Source organism: Dipodomys ordii, unplaced genomic scaffold (genome assembly GCF_000151885.1).
Source record: "Dipodomys ordii isolate 6190 unplaced genomic scaffold, Dord_2.0 Scaffold98, whole genome shotgun sequence".
Taxonomy (NCBI): domain Eukaryota; kingdom Metazoa; phylum Chordata; class Mammalia; order Rodentia; family Heteromyidae; genus Dipodomys; species Dipodomys ordii.
This window is the reverse complement of record NW_012267314.1, coordinates 3344461-3367121: the sequence shown is the minus strand read 5'-3', so window position 1 is coordinate 3367121 and position 22661 is coordinate 3344461. Positions and strand designations below refer to the sequence as shown.

The 22661-nt window shown below is 41.4% G+C and overlaps 1 protein-coding gene across 1 annotated transcript in view; it reads right to left on the bottom strand.

Annotated features, from left to right (window-relative positions):
- Positions 1–22661, bottom strand: part of Syne1 (spectrin repeat containing, nuclear envelope 1) — a 388103-nt gene that overhangs the window by 197175 nt on the left and 168267 nt on the right. The window contains exons 48-56 of the mRNA XM_013026970.1: positions 22135–22340; positions 20703–20858; positions 16964–17255; positions 15342–15514; positions 12194–12503; positions 9701–9865; positions 7307–7663; positions 2598–2734; positions 1961–2138 (exon numbers count right to left, since the gene is read on the bottom strand). Coding sequence (XP_012882424.1) covers positions 1961–2138; positions 2598–2734; positions 7307–7663; positions 9701–9865; positions 12194–12503; positions 15342–15514; positions 16964–17255; positions 20703–20858; positions 22135–22340 — 1974 coding nt within the window. The remainder of the gene's footprint in view (positions 1–1960; positions 2139–2597; positions 2735–7306; positions 7664–9700; positions 9866–12193; positions 12504–15341; positions 15515–16963; positions 17256–20702; positions 20859–22134; positions 22341–22661) is intronic.

Here is a 22661-nt window from a genome sequence, read left to right as displayed (position 1 = left end):
GTTTCTGGGTCTCCATTAAGAAAATTTTGGCCTGTGCCAAGGAGACCTAGGGTTTCTCCTATTCCATCCTGTAATGTTTTCAGAGTGTCTGCTTTGACTATGAGGTCTTTGATCCATTTGGAGTTGATTCTTGTGCAGGGTGATATATAAGGATCTAGCTTTAGTTTTCTACAAGTGATTAACCAGTTTTGCCAGCACCATTTACTGAAGAGGCTATCTTTCTTCCATTCTATTTTTTTAGCTCCCTTATCAAAGATTAGGCTATATGTCTACAGGTTCATTTCTGGGTTTTCAATTCTATTCCATTGGTCCTGAGGTCTGTTCTTGTATTAGTACCAAGTTGTCTTGATTACTATGGCTTTGTAGTAGAGTTTGAAATTTGGTATTGATATTCCTCCAGCATTGTTCTTTATGTTAAGGATCAGTAAACTACTTTTTATTGCATGCATTAGATGGACACATTAGTGATCGAACTATGAAGTATTTTTATTTATCAATGCAAATTCTGACTTGTTTTCCCCAAATACCTGTGAGCTAGCTTATCAACTACTAGCAATTTGATAATAAATAAAGTGGAAAGTATGGTGCTGTTAAAGGGTGGGATTAAGAGGAGGCCCTGAAGTAGGTCTCTGAAGGAACTGCTTATTTTCGTGAGTAGGTTTTTCTTTTGAAGCAAGGATAGGGAAACTATTTCCTGCCAAAGGCTGTTTGAATATTTATAACAACATCTTCAGGTCACACAAAATTATTAATAGAAGCAGACGGGTCACAGGAAGCCCATGAGAGGCATATGTGTCTGACCAGTCATGTACCAAATAATTTCACAGGCCTCATATGGTTCTTGGGCTGGAAGTTCCCCGCTGCTATTCTAAATGAAAAAGCCAAGTGACTTTCTAGTTTATTTAGCTCCCTGTGTGATGACGTGGTTGCTTGCTCCTGCCACCGTGGTACCATTTGCCAGGAGGTCCTTACAAGAGCTGAGCAGATTCCACCACCATCCATAGCCTTGGACCTCTGGCATCATGAAGGTCAAATTTTCTTTAGAATGTAGCCTTTTTTGGGTATATATTACAGTCATGAACAATGTTCTAGTACAGAAGTTTACTGGGTCATCTGTCTTAATAGGTGGAAAATGTGCACAAAAACAAAAGCTAAGCTGGGGGGTACAGAAAAGATTGTCCTGAAAAACAGCTCTGGGTTTCTCCAAAGTGGTGATTGAAGTTTCAAAGTTCTATTCTTTAGCCTGGGGCAAAGCTGAAAGAATTTCACAGGAGCAAACTTTCAGAGCAAGAGTTGTCCTATGACATCAGGAAGCAAGAATTCAAAAAAGTGAGGTAGATGGGGGCAACGCTTCAGGGCTTCTAGCAGAGAAATTCATGCATGAGCTCTTGTAGATAGTTTTCTACTTACATTTGACATCTAGGGGGAAAATAAGCATTCCTTATAAACTGCTAGGTTATAAATACACACACAATTATGAAAGACAGTACAACTGCTCTATCTACAAAATATTGGATTTGAAAGTGCTACATGAAATTGTATCATGAAGTTGCAGCCAGGTGAAGAAAAGACTAGAGAAGAGACCCAAATGAAGAGACCCAAATGAAGAAACTAACACAGTGTCTGTGCCGTATGTCAGCTCTGTGACCAACACTGGCAGTCATAATCTTACCCACCCAATAGGGCCAGAGTGAAAAAACAGTGGAAAGATCCCACTCAGAGTGGTCAGACACCACGCCTGTTCCTTAAGAAAGGCATTTATTACTTCCTAAGACATCAGAGTACACAAAATAACACACATTTGTGCAGATGAATAGATGAGTTTCTCTTTGTGTCAAGGGAGACTGACTTGAAACTCAAATTTTTAGATAAAACTTTGATGTATAATGTTAAAAAAAACTCTAGCAGCACCTATTAATTCACTTTAGCACTATTATCAGAAACTGAAAAAGACTCTCACCTGTATTTTCTGAAGACTTGCTGAAACTTCATTAATATTCTGAGGTATATCAAAACATTTGGCGGTAGTGATTTTTGCATTCATCAACCATTGCTGGAAATCCCTGTAGGTCTTTTGAAATCTTTGCTGTAAAGTCTGTTCTTTACTCTGGTGGCTCTTGGATGCTTGCAAACAAAGACTGAACACATGATTTGAAAATTTAATGAGAGGAAAACCGACCAATTGATTAAAGTAATGTTTTATGGAGTCAACAGTCCTGGGGATAGTTATTTAATTTAGTTAATTATTTAGCTCTTATTGAAACCACAACCTAAAATAAAAATTTAAACGCTTGTAGCTTCTTTAAGTTTTAGTTGTTATTGTTTATTTTTTAATAGTCTTGCTGTGTTCCTAGGCTGCTCTGGAACTCATAAGTTCGAGTAAATGTCCACATCAGCCTTCTGAGTAGCTGGTACTACAGGTGTGTGCCACCATATGTGACATAGTATCTACTTCGTGTAAAAACAGCTGAAGCCAGGTGCAGTAATGCGCACCTGCTCCTCTTTAGACAGAGGCTTAAGGATCACTGGAGTCCAGGAATTCAAGGTCAGCCTGGGTTACACCATGAAATCATCTCATAAAGCAGAGTTACACTTACCAATTATATTCTTTAATTAATCCAGAAACTTTTCCACTATACGTGCTCAGGTCCCTGGAAAATCGACAGAGTTCGTTCAGTTGAGACTTGAGATCTTCTGTCATAGGCTCTGCCTTCTTTAGCGCCTCCAGGATCTCCTGATGTAAGGAGAAAGAAGAGCAAGCAATGAAACTGAGTAAATTTCCTATCTTTAAATTCATATGCACAAATCCTATTATAAATTATTAGTGAGGGATGGATCAGCCCAGTCAGTACGTCCAGAGGACTAATGAAGCTTGTCTTCCTATGACAGCACTTGGCTGATTTTTTTCTAGCCACAGACAGATTTCCAACATTAAATGTAATGTTGGTACATGCTTAAGCGGGCAAAGGATTACAGTGAGAAGAAAAGAGAGCATAGACTACGTTGTTTAATAGATAGTCAGACTATCTGTCGGTGCCATCCAGAGATTTGCATATTGCTCAAAGGTGAAAAAAAAGTTATTTCAAAGCATGTAACATTTGCTGTTCATATGCCTCTCTTCCTGGTGTTCTCTGCATCCACTCCTCTGGTAGGATATGTTTTCTCTGTACGTTTTTCCTGGTCATGGACATCTTCTGTGTTAAGGATATCTTTGAGAATCTTTGGTAGTGAAGGGGGAGTAGTGGTCAGCTATCTTAATTCTTTCTTATCATGGAATGATTTTTATTTGCCTTTAACTGCATCATTCAAAGCCCTCTTTGTTTGGTCAGTCGTAGGGCTTGAACTCTGGCCTGGATGCTGTCCCTGAGCTCTTCGGCCCAAAGTGAGTGCTCTACTACTTTGAACCAGTTTTTTGGTGGTTTATTGGAGATAAGAGTCTCACAGACTTTCCTGCCCAGGCTGGATTTGAACCTCGATCCTCAGATCTCAGCCTCCTGAATAGCTAGGATTACGGGAGTGAGGCACTGGCACCCAGCCTGACCTCTGATTTTAGGGTTTCTGTTGGGAAATCTGCTGTTATTCTGGATAGGTTTTCCTATGTAAGTGATCTGTGTTTTTCTTTCTTACAGATTTTAGTAGTCTTACTTTGTTTCTGTGCGTGATGCTTTCACTGGAATTGTCCTGAAGAGGTTATTTCCTCATCTGTTCTGTTGAGTGTTCTAAAAATTTCTTGTACCTGGATGGGCTTTTCTTTTTTTCAAGACTTGGGAATTTGTGCTGCTATTATTCTGCTGAGTATTTCTTTGTACCATTAGCTAGCTACTCTTCTCCTTCCTCAGTACCTACCAAACATATATTTGGTCTTTTAACTGAGTCCTGAATTTTTTTTTTTGTAAACTCTTTTCAGAATTCTTGGTCTGCATTGCATCCACACACTGTGTGTGGCACAACTGCGTGTGGGCAAATGCCAGTCAGAAGACGAGGCATGGTCCTGCCTCTCCGTTTGCATCCCTGTCACTCCATTCCAGGGATGCCAGGGTCTGGTCTAGGTCCTAACCCCTTTCACCACGTACCCCTTCACCCCTGCATGTTGGCTCTCACCACCCCCGCCTCTGCTCACATCTTCAACATTGCTTTCTGGAATGGCACAATGCTCCTCTAACTTGACTCCTTTTCTCCAGTTTCCTCTCCCAGGTATCCTTCCTCAGTACGTTCACATCACGTTCATAGTAAGTTTACAGTAAGTTCCTCTACTTTAGCTAACCGACCAAGTTGTGATTCTGCCTCAGGAATCAGGGCCAATACCAGCTTCCCTTGCTTCTCCTCCACCCTCTTTTGCAGCTGTGGTTTCACAGGGACTGGTGAGCGTTAGTGACAGAGTATCTCCTTTTGTTTCATACCTGTCTTTCTACCCAGACTAATCATGAGATCTGGGATGGGGGCTCCTGGTTGGTGTACTCTTTACTCAGCTCAGGGCCTGAACTACAGTGTTAAATACTGTAGTTAAAAACTACTATAGTTAAAAACTCACCAACAGCAACTAGAAAGTTTCTTGCTGAAACTCCAAATGCTAAACCCCAAATAACTATTTGATTATTTCATTTAAGGGGCAACATTGTAAGTTCTAAAGAAGCTTATCACTGACTCGAGTCATTTAGAAATTGGGTGACACTAAAACTGACAAGATTTGGCCAAAAATTACATTAAAAAGAAATATTCAAGGCAGGCCTGGTGGCTCACACTGGTAATCCCAGCCACTTGGGAAGCAGAGAATGAGAAGATGGAGTTTTGAGGCTAGCCATGGCAAAAATGTAGGAAAACCCCATTTCAATGAATAAACCAGGCAGCATGGTTTGCATCTATAATCCCAGCTATACAAGAGACATAGGAAGAAGAACATGGCCTTGCAAAAGCATGTGAACTCTTACCTGGAAAGCAAGTAGAGCAAACAAGTATTGTGGGTGTGGCAAAAAGTGGTAGAGTACTTTCCTCACAAGTATGGAGCTGAGTTCAAACCCCAGTATTGTAAAACTAAATAAATAAACAAGTATTTGAATAAATGGTGCATAAATATTAAAAAATAAATAAAAACAAATTAAAATATTTTATTGGAGCCTTTCCTTATGTAAATTCTCATTTGAATTTTATACTTTGGATTCACTAAAGCCCTAGAATGCATTTTTTTTGTCCTATAGCCAAAAGAAATTTCTGTATTAGCACACTGGGAACTAAACAAATTTTAAAATAAGTAAATTTGGCTAACACAACCCTCAAAATATTTTACAACACCATATTATAAAATTTTCGGACCATTCATTCTTGTGTTTAAGGATTTCTTGAGTTCCACCATTCAAACATATGAAATAAATCCTCACGGGGTTTGGAGATTATCGCTATGGTTGCCAGTGATAATATCCAAACACTGCCATCAGTGCCTGGGCAAACCTGCTATTTTATAAGCGTTATTGTAGTCAGACACCAGTGGTTCATTCCTGTAATCCTAGTTACTCAGGAAGCTGAGAATGTAGTAGTAATTTGAATATAGTCCAAACAAGAAAGTCTTATCCCAATTAACCTCTAAAACATAGAAGTGGAGCTATGATTTAGGTGGTAGGGTACCAACCTTGGGCAAAAAGGCTCAGGGACAACTCCCAAGTCCTTAGTTCAAGCCTAGGACTTGTATCCAAAACTTTTTTCTTACACCTTCATTACTATTTTTATGTAAAATGACATTATTAGGAATACAATGTGAGTATCGAGGAGCGGTGCCCCACAGTCCTCAAACACTTCAGCAAAAAGCCAAGTGTGGATGAGGCCCTGGCAGAGCTGAGGGTGGTCAGCATGAATTGTTACCAGTCACATCATCAAGGTAAAACCAAATCTTCCTTTAAAGAAACAAAGAAAAAGAGCTGGGTGCTGATGGCTCATGTCTCTAATCCTACTCAGGAGGTTGAGATCTGAGGATCACAGTTCGAAGACAGCTAGAGCAGGAAAGTCCATGAGACATTTGTCTCCAATTAATCACCCCCAAACAATAAGTGGGATAGTGGCCTGAGGTGGTAGAGTGTTAGCCTTGAGAAAAATACCTCAGGGACAGAATGCAGGCCCCAGGACTGGCATAGAAAGAAAGAAAGAGAGAGAGAAAAAGGAAGAGAGAACAAAGAAAGAAGAAAAAAGGAAGAGGGGAAAAAAGAAGGAAGGAAGGAAGGAAGGAAGGAAGGAAGGAGAAAACCTCTCATATTCATGGAATGGAAAGAAAATAAAAATGAGTTAAAAAAAAACAAGGAAAAACAAAATTAAAAGGAGTTAAAAACACACTGTGACTGACTTTTTCTCACAATCAGACCACTTGGAAATAATTCCAGTTTCTTTGTGCCTATTTTACAATAGGCATGAAAACAAAACAACCAAGAACCATTGCAAATAAAGTAGCAGAAAGAAATGATTAGGAAGTTTATTTTGATTGAAAAATAAGACAATGCTGGAAAATTCTTGACTTTTGGCTGGAACTGGCTGGAACTATTTTGAAATGATTATCATATAAATAGAAGCAGAGAAGTTGACTTCACTCAACTTCCTTTTAAGGACAGCCATGATTGTGAGCATTGTAAAACTGCTAATACTACAGAAGCTTTCAAAGGTTCTACCGAACAGTCAAAGAACGGATTTTTAACGTCTGCCCTGTCTTCACTCCCCTCTCCCCCCGCCCTACCCTGTTTCTGCTCCATCTCCTCCCCTTCAGGAAGAACTTTGGCATTTGTTTTTGTTTTTGTTTTTAAAGGCCCAGAGGCGTCCAGTGAATGCAGGAGAAGTTGTATTAATGAGTAGCAACCAGCTAGTGCAAGCAGAGCTGTCACAACTACATACAGAAACGCTAGTCAGGGTGAAGATGTGCTGAAACTGACTACTTACCGTGTCTTTCAAAGCCATGGATTGTTTGAAATAGTTAACTGGCAAGAAAACAGCTATGACTACTTTGTCTATTTATTCCTCTACCCACAGGCTGACCGGCTGAAGCAGTATTACAAAGTCTTGCACCATCAGAAGGAAAAGAAAATGCCTTCTCATGTAATATGTTTCCTCCAGGAATTAATATCTCCCCCAGACCCCAACACTCACATTAGTTACTTTCTACCAACATTTGATTTAGGAGAAAAAAAGCAAGATCCGGCTTTACAAATGTAATAACATAAATACGTCTTTCAAATCTGAAGATGGCAGGTTTCCTTTTTCTAAGCACCTAAGGAAAGGCAAAACAAATGCATTTTAACGTAACCACCAATAGAAAACAGGAAGGCAAACTTACTCCTCCTTTGTGCCAGCATTCCACAATCTCCTGATCGGTGTTCTTGCCCTCCAGGAGAGTTAGCTGCTGGGCGCAAGTCTGTAGCAGGGCCCTGAACTCTTCCAGGGCCTGCTCGAGCTGAGCCACTTGCCCTGAGAACTCCTGCTCGGAGAGCGCCATTTGACTGACCAGATTCTCCAGGCTGCTCTGTGTCTGCAACACGCTGTTTTCCCACTGCTTCCAGTCGGCGCGCAGGGCCTGCATCTCGGTGTGCAGGAGCTCACACCCACTGGCAGCTGTGTTCTGTCTCACTGCAGGGGCCAGGGACTCCACTCGGCTCAGGCGGCCTGCTCCGATCTCTCTGGAATCTATCAGCTCCTGTAATGGAATGTCACCATGGAAACCCAGGAGGCTGTGAGTCACTTGGGCTGCAAGTTTTCAAACATGTGCGGAGGGGACTGTCCTGCTAGGAACTTTGAGCACAAGGACCCAGAGTTCGTGGGTCCACGTACTCCCGAGTTATCATAGCTGGGGAGAGCTTGTACTGCCAGGTCACAGAATCTAGGATGTCTCAACACCCAGAGACACACCAGCCAGGGCCCCGGACTCAGGCACTGTTTGAATAGGGGGAAACGTGTGACTTAGATCTGTGCCTGTGAGTCCACAGATCTGTAAGTGCATAAGTGCCTTGTGGTCCTGTAAGTAAGCCAAACCTTATTTCCTCTAAATGGATGTGCAGGAGGGAAGGGAGGCAGGGCTGTGTTCCTATTCTCAGACTCCTAACTACTTTCACCACCTCGGCACCTCCCCACCCCCACCAGACAACAGTTTAAAATCACCTTTCAGTTCTTCTGGGAGTCAGAATGACACAGCACAACAGCAACAACAAAAACGAGCCTTCCTTTATAGGCTGTAAACATATTTATAGCCACTAAAATAGATAATTCATATAATGACTTCATGAAAAGTTTACATGTAACCTGTAGTCTGTGTTCCTCTATTAGTGTTATTTCTACTTTTAAAAAGTTACAAGGTGAGCTGGGCACTGGCGGATCATGCCTATAATGTCAGCTACTCAGGAAGCTGAGATCTGAGGATCCCAAAAACAGTGCTAGCATGGAGCAAAAGAAGCTCAGGGACAGGGTCAAGGCCCTGAGTTTAAGCCCCAGGACTGGCACCAAAACAAGCAAGCAGACTAACAAATAAAAACTCAGGAGGTATTTGGCCAATTTTTTTTAAAAAATGTCTTGGTAAAAGTAAGTACTCATCACATTTTTTTTCTGGATACACAACTGTCTCTTCAACATTCCCCTAACCTGGTAGATCTAATTCCTTATGGTCATCATTGACTTCCTGGTGTCTGCCCTGCAAGTACCCACTTTCCTAGAGTGGTGATCATTTTATTGACTCCTGCTACAGACTTGACCTTCACCTTTGACCCTCACACCTTGCCACGCCATAGCCAATGAAGGACAGTTACTCAACCCACAGGATTTTCACATGTTGGAGTTGCTAAACACAATGCACACTATTTTATATGACTGACCTGCTTTAGGCCTCATAGCAACTCCATGAGGCAGGTTCTATTTCTATTCCTTTTATTTTGTTTTTAGTTAATTAAGAAGAGATGGAGACTTGAGAACGTTGCCAAAGATGTGGCTAGAAAATGAGGAGAGCGGACTGGGAATGTGGCTCAGTGGTAGAGTGCTTGCCTAGCATGCATGAAGCCCTGGGTTTGATTCTTCAGTACCACACACACACATAGAAAAAGCCAGCAGTGGGCCTGTGCCTTAAGTGGTAGAGCGCTAGCCTTGAGCAAAAGAAGCTCAGGGACAGTGCCCAGGCCCTGAGTTCAAGCCCCAGGAATTGGAAAAAGAAAAAAAAAGAAGAAAGGAAGAAAGAAAGAAAAAGAGAATGAGGACAGACAGGATGCAACCCTGGGTCTCTCCTTGGTTCCAGAAAATTAAATTGATCTATCATTAGGTCATACATGTATCAGCCCAGCAGGTAGTCTCTCTCTCTCTCTCTCTCTTTCTCTCTCTGTGTACATATATATGCATATATATCATTCATTCTCCTAGCCTATATTAATAAGTACATTTGCATAAAATAGGCAAATATTTGAATCCACAATTCTACTAATCTAGATTTTGAATGGTAACAAAAATGAACACAGATGATACCACATACTGCTCACTGGTAAATAAATCCCTTTGAATTGTTTTCTTAGGGTTCATCTATATTTACAGTTACTGAGGTAAGAAAAAAATAACAACTAGCCCAAATGAGGAAGGACAACTTTCACATAGTGATCTTATCCACTGAGTCCTCATCAAAAATATGCCGCCTACATTCAAATCCCTGAGAAATAGTGTAATAGGACATCAGTAGTATGATACCAGTCCATTTTCTAACCTTAATTTTGGACAGCTTTTTCTGGGTGGCTGAGGAGTCCCCGGACATGTCTGACCAGCGGTGAAGTTCTTCCTTGGCTGAGTGGAGCCAATCTGTGAATTCCTGGACAGCGTCTAGGTACATGAGATGGTCCTTCACAATCTCTTCCACTCGCCTCATTTTCTCCTACGAAACAAGGGAGAGGCTACTTCAGCCACAGCTGCTATAGTCAAAGATGAGACTTCATGCATGCACAGGCCTGACAGGTCTACTTTATCGTAACAAGACTTCATTCTTACTCATCGATATTCTCTGAGATTCATATCTTAAAAAGACATTGTCAAATCTTCAAAGTCTTTAAGGAAGCAACCATCATTACTTTGTAAGCATAGGATAAAAATCCATGTTTAATATATGTTGGATAATATCCTTAACTGTCACCAAATGAATTGAGGTTTAATGAAGCTTTCCTTTAAAGATAGGAACTCTTCACTTAGAGTCCTTAACTTTGTTCACAGAATAAGAATTTCTGGACAAGTCATGGTGGTAAGAAAACTTGGCAGAGTTTTGTTGAGTAAGTAAACAAGCAGGCAAGCAGATGAACAGACAAAAAGCAAACAAACATATGCAAGCAGAAGGCAGGGGAATACTCTAGCAGAGTGTGGGTGCTTTCACAGGGAGATAAAGACACACACACACACACACACACACACACAGAAACACATATATAGAGAGAGACACACGGCTCCTTGGGCTGTTGGGGTATTTATAGGGTAAAGGTGGGGGGGGTCTGGGTTCAAAGTTATATAAAGATAGGTATTTTGTCTTTGTTCCAATCACACCTGGTGCTACTTTCTGAGTTTCCAAGTAAGAACGCATCCTGACATAAAACAGATCCTTATCCTTGAGATAAGGAGGTGCCCTGCTATCTGTATTTTGGGGCAGGAGGTGGCTTAAGTTTGGGGAAGCACTTTTCTCAGGAAGGCATACATCTTGTCAGACAAGTGTTCCTTCTTGGGGTGAGGAATGCATTCCTCAGGAAGGAATGCATCTTGTTATCTCTCTTTAAAGCAAAGATAGCACTGCTATGGTTCTAAATGCCATATTTCTGAGTTGCCTTTACCAGGCCTCAGTTTCCTTGAACATAAGAATCTCATGGACTTTTCTGCCCTGGTTTGTTTTGAAACATGATCCTCAGGTCTCAGCATCCTAAATAGCTAGGATTACGGATGTGAGCCATGGGCACCTGGCTGTTATTTCTTTAATTCTCCTTCATAATGACCTACCTAATCTTAATTACTTAATAACCATTCTTAGCTTGAGATAAAGCATTCTGCTCAGCACTTTACACACAATTCCTCATCTACCACTTCCATCAGCTCTATGCTCTGAATACTGTCACATTTACTATTTACTACAAAAGGACACACAGGCTTTTAGATACTAGATAATGAGCCCAAACTCAGACATCCAAAAAGTGTCAGAGCTAGAAAGGGTAACACTGATCAAGATGCATTTTACTCATAAATTGACATGTTGGATGGTAACCCCTTTTTACAACTATTTAACAAAAATTAAAAAGAACAATAAAATTAAATTAAGCTTTTTAAAAAGTTTGACAACTTAGGTCTTTCTGATTCCATGGTTATAGTTCTTAGTCGTTCTCAAGATAAAAATAAAGGTTAAACAGACATATGTCAGTCATTGTAGAATCAGTAAATCAGAGTTCTCGAGAGTAAACCAAAGCAAGGATAAGCAAAAATAAAATTCTTCCTTCGTTTCACATCAGTGGCTCACTTCTCTAATCCTAGGATGTTGAGCAGTTACCAGCCACTCTTTCTTAAAGAAAAAGTCTTTAAAGAGTCTATCTCTGCAACTTACCAGCAAAAAGCTGGACTGGAGGCACGGCTCCCAGCACCAGCTGTGAGTCAGAAAGCCCATCGCCTATAACATTCACCAATATACAAAAGAAAAATCATAAATGAACATAGAGATTCATACAGAGAATTAAAGAAGTAACAGCCAGGTGCCAGTGGCTCACATCTGTAATCCTAGCTATTTAGGATGCTGAGATCTGAGGATCATGGTTCAAAACAAGCCAGGGCAGTAAAGTCCATGAGACTCTAATGTTCAACTAATCACCAAAAAGAGCTGGAAGTGGATTTATGGATGAAGTGGTATAGTGTTAGCCTTGAGAAAAACAAACAAAAACCAAAAACTCAGAGTCAGTGCCCAGGCCCTGAAAGAAAAGCCCTAGGACCAGGGGGCAAAACAAAAACAAAAACAAAGCTGAGGACCCAAAACCATAGGGAACAAGAAATCATCTGAAGATTGCAAAAAGAGAAGGCTGCTGTGAGTGTCAGATGTAGTGAAGGACGATCCTTTACATCTCAGTGTAATACGTAGGGACTAAAACCATGCATCTCACAACAGAGAAGCCAGTTCTCCAATGATCTAACCCACTCTTCATCCTTCCTCTGAACCTTGAAGCTTTCCTGGGACTGAGACACTGACCTTGGCCACGGTGGTGATGTCCTGGAATTGAGTCCTCAGCTCCTCCTGAGCAGTTTCGTTGAAGGATTCATCCTGGGTCTTCTCGTACAGCTCCCGGCACTGTGCCGGGAGGTGCTGCAGGGCTCCGACGCGCTCTTCCGCCTCCGAGACGATGGACTGAAAGTGGTCCAGCAGGGAGAACTTCTCCTTCAGGCCGGGCTGCAGGTGTAAGGGATGTTCTACTTCGTGATCCACTGATTGCATCCACTGCTCCAACTGGTTTTTTCGCTCTAGATAGTCATTCCACTCGCCAATCACAGCCTCCAGAGTGCTAGAGGGTAACGCCACATATGATAAGGACCTGTTCACCTTTGTGTCTACACCAAAACCCCATCAGAAGGTTAGCAGACCTCTGGAAACCATTTTACTGAATGCTACTGTGAGCGAATGTCACCTCTATGTACAGAGAGAAAACTGATTCATCAGTCCCAAACTGTACCTCAAACAAAGCAAATTCATGCTAAAATCTGAAAAATCTGTACTCGTGCACACACATAGAAAGCTTTCTTCCAAATGCTCAATTGTCCCAAATGAGCAGGTAAATATGTATAGAATATTACAGCAATTCAGAACCACAGCACCATTAAATTCTATTTAGTACATATTAGCCCTTGCTTTTGTTGAGCTTAGTTTGTCTTACTAAAATAGGATGGACATTATGTGTTGACTACATTTTAAAATCAAGCTATTATTTTCCTGTAGATACTATCCTTCAATTAGTTTTCATTTAAGGGAATTTTACATACAGAGTTCATAAGTGTAGAAAGAGTCATGAGAAATTAAGTTTCTAAATAGTCTAATAAAAATGCTTTCTGCACTGGCATTTCAAAAAAGTTTTCATTATCATTCTCTCTCGCTCTCTCACTCACTCACTCACTTGCTCGCTCTTCTTCAGTGCGGGGGGGGGATTAAGCCCAGAGCCCCACATGCTAGGTAAACCCTCTAGACTGTTACATGCCCACCTATAAGCTCACTCTCAAAGGCTGCCCCTTGTTTCTGTTCCTTATTATCACAGAGGTAGGCTCGTGGAGCAACTCAACTTCCAAAATTTGCTCAAACTTTTTTTGCTTTTGCATCAGTAACAGTCTCATTATATATGCCTTAGAGGCCTGGTCTTCCCTCAGAGAATGTTCTAGAAGGTCCAAATCAATGTCATTTAAGAAAGCACCCAGACCTGTCTCCTCCAAAGAATGTTTTGGAAACTTGTGTGTGAGTAATCCAACCTGAGCCAGGGTTTTCTGTAAAGTCTCCTCCTATCCTCACCTTAGGGGGCAAAAAATAATTTGTTTTGTTTCATTATTTAAACACTGCTGCTGCTAAAGAGGTGGTTGTCAAATTTAACTTCCTATTGACATTAGGAAGCCTCAGACCTGCTTCATGCATTTCTCATTGTATTCTAACATCTGAAATTATTCACTCATGTTTCCATACAGTTTTAAAAAGCTGGACTAAGTAAATTCCCCACTAAGTATTGGGGAATTCAGTTTATGTTCCAGTATTCTATGACAGAATAAGAGACACCTGTGAGAATTGACTTCTTCCTTTGTTATCCACTAGGAATTATTCCTTTGGTTTTAATTTTAACATTCTGTTTACTTTGCAAATCAATCAATACTTGTGCTTCATATTTAAAAAAGAAAGAAAATGAAATCACTCAAAATTTAGTGTAACTATTGTTCATTGTGTATACTGCAGTACTCTGCTATTCATGTATTTATCACGACTATACCGGATATCATTTCTTGAGTGTTCTAACCTTATAGAGGCCTCTTTCCTTTCAGCAAATGTATCTTCTTTGTTTCAGTAAAAAACGATTCTGCTTTCTCTCTCTTTCCCTGCCCTCCTCTTTTTCCCTGTCTCTCTCACCTCTCTCTCCCTGTCTTTCTCTCTCTTCCCCATCTCTCCTCTTTCTCCTTCCTTCCTTTTCTCTAAGTTAATGATGACATTAAAAACACACAAAGTACATACATATTAACAAGGCAATGTATATTTTGACACATGCCGCTGCTGTATAATGTGCAAATCAGGCTTAACTCAGCTCAAACATTTGCCATTTCTTCATGGTGTAAACTTTCAACCAAGTTCCTTCTTGCTTTTTGAAATGTGAAGAGCAAATTGTTATGAGAAGTCCCTACTGTGTATTAGCATCCCTGGAACTTCTTGTACCAATCTAACTGTTCTTATACCAGTACATTGGCCAGCCTTTCCTCCATTTTCTCTTCCTCCTACTCTCCATGACTCTGACCATTATACCCTGAGCTTCTATGAGATCCTTTTTTAGCTTTAATGTCAGAGGGACCTCCTACAGTACTGCGAATGTTCTCCCAACATATGGTCTGGTATGGTCTGATATTTGTTTATGAGAATGCTCCATTTTTTTTTTGGTCCATCATGGGGCTTGAACTCTGGGCCTGGGCGCTGTCCTTGTGCTCTTCAGCTCAAGGTGAGTGCTCTACCACTTGAGCCATAGCATCACTTTTGGTTTTCTAATGGTTTATTGGAGATAAGAATCTCACAGACTTTCCTGCCTGGCTGGCTTTGAACTGTGATCCTCAGATCTCAGCCTCCTGAGTAGCTAGGATTACAGGCATGAGCCACTGGCACCAGGCTAATGCTCCACATTTTATAGCTGTCTGGCATATCTCCATCATGGTGAGAAACAGAAATGCTCTCCACATTTGCTGCAAGCATCATGTGTGTGTGGAATCACTTCTGGTTAGGGAATAGATGGACACCTGAGCTCAGCCAATTGCAAACAATGCAATTTTTCACATGTGCTATTAAGAAACACAGCTATTCAAGAACTGTGTAACTTTGCTTTGGTGACATGCAAAGAAGTATTTCTCTGAGCCCATCTTCTATGTAAGATTCCATGAGAGATATTGGGGAGGTACAAGTATTTATTTAAAAAAGAAAGACAATCACAGAAACAAAGCAGGCTAACCAAGAGTCTCTCGGAATGCAATGCAGGCAGAGGCAGGAATGCAGGTGGTCAGCAAAAACAACACATACCCTAGCTACCCCAGGACCCCTTTCACTCGTGACCCATCATCTTGTGAAGATACGGGGTTACGCTGGGGCAAGTGATGACTAAAAACAGGCTGTGTACCTGTGAGCCTGGGTGGCAGAGCTCATGATGTCGGCCCACATGGATCGAAGGGTCCCCAGCTGAGCCTGAATTGCCTTCTGCCCTTCTTGGTTGCTGCTTCTCAAGGCCTGCTCCCCTTTGCCAACGGCCATGTTCAACTTCACGTCTCCTTCGCCTTTCATCAGGAGAATATCCTGGGAGGTAAGAATGAATACATGCTAGTAGGAATACGAAAGCCTGCTTCCCATGAGAATTACGGGATGGTAGCATTCACTATGCAGTCAAAACTATACTGTAGGCCCTGTCCCAATACTTCTATGTTAGACTTAGACATATAAAGTCTGAGAGCCAAATATCACGGTCAAATTAAATGAATAGAAAACTGGGCCAGTAGCCCAGAAATTCTAACTTTGGTGATTGGTTTCAAAAGGAAAAAGAAATCATTTTGACATACTGGTCAAGAGCCTAACTATCCCCGGCCTTCATTGCCTTTCAGATTGCCCTGTTTGAAGGTCACCTTCGCTCCCTGCCTGGATTCTGAGCTGGTGGTCTGCTTTGTGCTTCTAACACAGCCCTTCCACTGCACAGCAGTTCACTTTTGGTCTCTCCAGCTACACCATGAAACCCTAGAAAGTACACCAATAACTTCACCCTGTATCTTCAGAAACTTGCATAGTGCCTGGAATAAAGTACCCAGTTATGCTTGATAATTATTTACTAAATGGAATTAACGATAACTTTAAAGTGATCAAAAAATGTTTCTTTTTCTTCTTTTTTCCTCCACCCTTCCCTTTTCCTTTTCCCTTTTTTCCTTTGATTTCTTGTCCTTTCCTTTTATCTTTTCTTCTTTTCTTCTTTAGGTAGGGTTTGTAGCCTAGGCTGGCCTTGAACCCATGATTCCCCCTGCCTCTTCCTTCATGCTTCCTGGGATCACAGGCTTGCACCAACATATCATAAATAGCTTCCCAAATGTTTCATTTCAAAGGGGACATTTGGGTCTCCATGTGCTTTTTGCCCAGTGTCTCCATTTTTTGTATTTTTTTTTATTGTAAAGATACTGTACAGAGGGTTACAGTTACATGAGTAAGGTAATGAGCGCATTTCCTATCCAGCATTATTACCTCTTCCTTTGTTTTTCCCCTACCATCCCTTCCCTCCCCACCTCCCCTACCCCTCTCTCCCCCCACCCCCAAGTTGTAAAGTTCATTTTTAACATAGTGTCTTGTACATCTCATTGTTACAATGGGTCAACCTGTATCCTTATTTCAGCATTTTGTTAGTTCCCTTCCCCTCCCCCAAATAGAAAAATGTATATACAAGATGCGGGGGCACTGGAACCAAATACAGTAAAAATAGGGGTTATCCCAATGGGGTAAGAACATACAAAAGAAACAAAAAAATCACATAATACATTATAAATACATTAAAAACAACAGCAAGAAAGGTAAAACCTCTTGTGTCCCTATCTTGGGGTTCATTTCACTTAGCATCATCTTATATGGTTATGTGTATATAACTTTTGCAGTGTCTCCATTTTCACCCACACAATTCTCCTTTGATGCTCCCAGAACAATGAGAACCAAGTCCATCCTCCCGGGAAGCTGACCTCATCTATCCCCAGCATCTGGCTGGGCCGCAAGTACCTGGATCTGTGACCGCCGTCTCTCCAGGGCGTCCTTGCTCCCGAGCGTGCTCTCCGCACTGGCCAGTCTGTCTTGGACATCTTTCACCCGAGACCACATGCCCTGCAGTGCCTCCTCCAAAGCTTCGTGCTCCTGAAGGGCCCGCTGACAGCCCCGCAACTTCTCCTTGGTGATCCTGAGTAAATTCTGGTAACTGGTGAGCAGCTGAGAGCACAGGCGGCCGCCCAGCCCAGTGCCATGGCCTTCCTCGCTGAGAAGCTGCCCTCGCTGGGAAAGCTTATCAAGAGACTCTCTGAAAGGAAAATCAGATTATTTTTCTGGTTCATTTCAACATTCTGGAGCATGAGGGGAGAGACAAGTGACTGTTGATATTGGAACAGAAAGCAGACCAGAGCTCTTGGCTGACACGCCTTCGAAATGAACCTGCTAGGCAGTGGTACTCACTAGACTTTATGTTGAAACTGAGGTACACCATTTGTGGGTGGGGATGGAAGGGACACTGGGAGAGAGTGAGAGAAGGGTGACACTGCCCAAAAAGAAATGTACTTTGTTTTTAGTTTTATTGTTATTATAAAGGTGATGTACAGAGGGGTTACTGGTTCATAAGTCAGGTAAAGAGTACACTTCTCTCTCTTTCCCCTCTGTTCCCACTCACAAGTTACACAGCTCATTTTCAACATAGTGTCTAGTGAGTATCACCGCTGCATGTTTACACTTTGTCCTTCCATTTCGCTGCCGCCCCTTGAACTTCTAAAGACATCTAAATGAACAAACAAGATGAAAAGAAAACAAAAACAGCAAAAAAGAAAAAAACTCTTGCTTGTTTCCATTTTCTGGAGTTCATTTCAATAAATATTATTTTGTATGATCAGATGCACAGAGGCATTGAACCTAAGAGAAAATGTACTAAATGTACTCCTTACCTAACTTCCATAACTGCAACCCCTCTTGTATGTCATCTTTGGAATAACAATAAAAATTTAAAAAAATAAAATAAACGGCTAGGAGCCCAGCTGGCTCCTTGCCTTCCTATATGGTCAACAGATGGAGTGCCCAAATCCAAATCATGGTGGCGGAGCCTACCACCTCACTAGGAATTTACTGGAACGGGCCGGGACTTCCTGTCCAGGATCACCTGCAACCTTGGAACAGTCTGACCTTGAAACCCTCCCCCCAAATGCACACCCCACTGCGCTGTCCACACATGGGGGTGGGGCCTCCTCGGTGAACACCCTCAGCTCTCCTGTTTCTCTCTCAGCTACTCCAGCAGCACTCTGCGGGCCTCGTGTTCCCAGGAAGCATCCCCACAACCCCGGGGAGAGAGGAGCTGCATGCTTCCTCTCCTGTGCCCGCTGTTCCTGCCCTGCTTTGCCAGGCTCCATCCATGAGACTGTCTTGTGCCATATGCCAGTGATACCCCAGTCACGTCCTCCCAGGACCCGACACAGTGCTGGGCAGAGACAAAGAAGGGGAGGATTTTTTTTAAGGCTATGGCCAAGAGTACTCATGGCCAAGAGTGCTCCGGATTCCCTCTGGGTGCACTATGAGACCTCTCACTCTGGAGTCACGTTGGGTAAGGGAAGGGGAAAATGCCATCACTGAATGGACAGGTACTCTGTTTTACAGAGATCTAAAAGTTCTCTTCTTCAATGAAAGTTAGCTAATCGTGCACTTTTTAAAATTACAAATTGACTTTATAGCTACAAACTATTTTCACAATAAAAAATATATTAAAAATAATAATGCTATAATTTTTTAAAACAATGTAAACTATTAATCAGGCTAGTGAAATCATTACCTCAAATACTTACGTTTTATCCTGAGCTCAGTTGAAATTTGTTTTCTTAGAAACTTTGCAATATACAATAATCTGAATTTTTAAAATTACTTACACCCATAGAACACAAATAAAAATAAACCCAAACAAAACCCCCATGTTTCTGCAAACTGAGAGTCTAAACACTTTGATCATGATCTCTTCCTGCCCCCTCTGCCCTATAGTCTCTATCACCTTCAATCTAGAGAGCTTGAAACTCTTATCCACACATTTATTAGAAAAAGCCAACTGTAACAGGCTAGAGTGTGAAGATGTCTGAATACAACCAGCTGTGATTTCTAGATAGAACACAAAGAGCATCTCTTCCAGCTTCTATTTTTTTATGAGTGACTACTCCATTGACACAGACCACACCTCCTCTCCTTGTGATATGTTTGGAGAAGCATGGAGGTACAGTCAGTAAGAATGTGAGCTAAGAAACAATTCAAGACAAGAGAATTCATTAGCTGCTATAAGACAAATTGCTATTGGATGATAAAAATTGAATGAGTCTCAAGTCTGTAATTTTAAAGAAGGCATTTCTCTATATACTTAAAGTAATGGAAATTCTGTGGTGAAAAATCTCCAGCCGTTGAGAGGCACAGCAGCACAGGTGTGATGGAAGCTGGTGGGGAACTCACGGCTTGTGAGTGCTGTGGACCACTGCTAACGTTAGTGGAAAGACAGCATGGACAAGAAAACCTCACGCCACTTACTGTCTGGCCCTGGACCACCAAAGAGCACAAATGAAAGAAAGACAAAGGGCTTGTCAGTGTCTAAAAACTACAATATTAGAACAGTGAGCGAAAGAAGAGCTGGATTAACGGTGGGTTAGTTGAGTCACTTGTTACAGGGCAGAAGAGGAAGACATCAGGGGAGTCACTTAGAACGTCTGAAAGAAAGAGACGAAGGCTAGCTGCTGGTATATAATAGCCCCAAAAAGGCAAAATAAAGCATAGTGTGATTTCCAGAAACAAATGATGCCATTATTCTGTTCATTCTCTGGTTTTTCTGTTGTTGATTTTTTCCTAGTTCTATGTTAGACGATGTCGCTATGAAGATGATGAAGCTCTGAAAGGGTTTTCAGAGACAAAGCCAAGGACTTCCAGGGAAAATGTCTAATAATTATCATGCTTGCATGACAGTAACTACAGTGGGATTCCTTATCCTTGCATTTCACATCTGCAGATTCACTAGATAACGGATTGGACATGAGCAGACTTTTCTCAAGTGTTGCACTTCCCGATGGAGCGTCTTCTATCATTCCAGAGAAAGGAAGCAAATGAAAATGTCAGGGGTGGGGCACGAATTTAAGGAACAGAATGGAACACTAAATATAGCAGGGCCTGGAGCCTAGATGAGGAAACTCTGCTTGGGAATGGAGCCCCAGAAACAATAAAAACAGAAAACACAATGGAGAAGAACATACAACTTGGCGATCAAAACTGTGGCTTCACTAACATCAGCACAAGATTGAGTGGATAGGAAACAGAACTGGAAGCTACAGTGAGTGAAAACTGCAGATCACTGCATTTTAAAAAAACCTTTATAGTCACTGTGAATTTGTGGTTTTTCTTCATATCATCTTCACATTATATTAATTAATTCTCAAAAGAACCCTGGAGAAGGCATACTATTCTTAACACGATCTTGAAAGACTAAAGTCAAGAGTTACAAAGATAAAGGATCTGCCCAAATTCCTAAGCTAAGGAAGATGAAACTGAGATGCAAATGAGCTTCTCATTTTTATTCTATACTCTGTTCATAAAGCCCAGAGTGCAATGGTTTGTATGCCAAACATTCACAGCAGAAGGGATCATTACCACCGCTAACCATCCAGCCAATCAGCAAGCCAGCCAATAACCAGCCCACCCGTCTAAACCCATTGACAAATAAATAACTTAGTCAATCTCTCTACTGCACCTGGCAGCCAGCAGCTCTCCCAAAAACATTTCAACTTTATGAACTTCGTTTTTCTTCTCAGGGATATTCTGTTTACTCTCTCCCAGGTTTTCTGTATTTAACCTTTCTTCCATTTCATGGATCCATAAGTTTAGTTTTCTGTGTTGATCCTCAAAGCTAAAAAAAACAAAGAGAAATTTTCTTTGTAAGTTCTAATAGCTGAGGTCAAATGGCTTTTATATGACCACTGAGATACCAGGAATTTTCAAGCTATAAGGGAAGCTCCACAATAAGCCTGTCTATAGTACTGCTTATTTCAGTAACAAAGTGATATACTGTGTCACCATCTATTTGAGATAGGGGAAAACAATCATCTAGCTGAATTAATGTCATTGCTGGTGACAGAAAATGAAAATCTATTCTCATGTCAACATGTCCCAAACCTTATGTCTTCTTCCAATGACTCTTGAATTAGGCCTAGTAGGTAAGAGGACCAGTAGAAGCCAGGGAAAGAAGGGAAAGGGGTCTCTACATCTCTTTCTTTCTCTCTCTGTTTCTTTCTTTCCTTCCTTCCTTTCTCTCTTTCCTTCCTTCCTTTCTTTTTCTTTCTTTCTTTCTTTCTTCCTCCCTCCCTCCTGCCCTTTCTTCCTTTCTTCTTCCTTTCTCATTCACTGTCTTCCACCCTCCCTTCTTTCTCTTTCTTCTTCCCTCAGCCCCTTCCCTCCTTCCTTCTTTCTTCCTTCCTTCCTTTCTTCCTTCCTTCCTTCCTCCCTCCCTCCTCTCTTTTCTTTCTTTCTTCCTTTTTTTCTCTTTTAAGACAGGTTCTCACTCTGTAGCTCAAGGTGGCTTTGAACTCACTGTCCTCCAGCTTTAGCTGCTTGAGTGCTAGGTTACAGGTGTGCTCATCACTCCTAAACACTATGTTTTTGTTTCTTAAGAAAATTTGAATTTAGAACAAAATCTCTAAGTTCTCATAACAATATGAGCTCTCTGGGACACATGATATTCATTTGGACTCCAGAAAGGTAATTTGATCATTACTGCCTTCTTCCCTTGTAGGGATGATGATGTTTTGTCTTCTACTTTTCTATTATCCACAATAACATATATTATTTTTTATAATCAATTCAATAGTTGTCTCTGCCATGAGTCTACCACAGCTGTTGTGAAAAAGGTTTGGAAAATTTGAAAGCACATTCAGTTATCAAAGCTCTAAGTTGGCGAGTAAGACAATTTGACAAAAATCACATGCAACTATGTCAATTACAATAACTAGTGACTATAATTCCTTAGGTTTTACTTTTCTAGAAAATAAAGCCAAGTGATAAATTCAGATAGTGCATAATTGGCCATTAAACTAAAATAAATCTGTGCTTAATTAGGTCCAATTGCACGATCAATTTACATTCACCATTTCAAGCATCACAGCTCTGCCTTCATGGTCACAACGTACCTCCCCAGCTCTGAAACACAGTCTTGGAGGGCCTGCTTGTCTTTGAGGCACTGTTTGAGAAATGCCTGGAACTCTTCGTTCACCTTGGTGATCTGCTCCTGGATACTGCTGACCATTTGCTTAGGCAAATGTGCATACAAAGTTTGTCCTTCTTGAGTCACCATATCAAGCTTACTCTGCCCATCACTGACTGAATCCAAGACGCTCTGTTTCAGGAGAAAAAGATAACATGTTTCAGACTCTAGGGCAGAGAACTATATCTTAAAATGCTGAGCTGAGCTAGTAGACTAAGACCAGAAAAGCAGAGCCCACAGGAAGAAGACCTGAGAAGGCTGGAGTGAGAATAATGTGTACTACTGGGTAAAATGGAGATTCCCAATTGAGGACAATAGCCACTGGAAGGAAGCACTGGGACACTGGGACACTGGGAACAATGCGTCCTGGAAAAGAGGATTCCCCACTGGGGTTGTGGTCTCCATCTCTCCTCAATGAAGTCTCAACCCAATCCAGATACCATGTCTCCCATG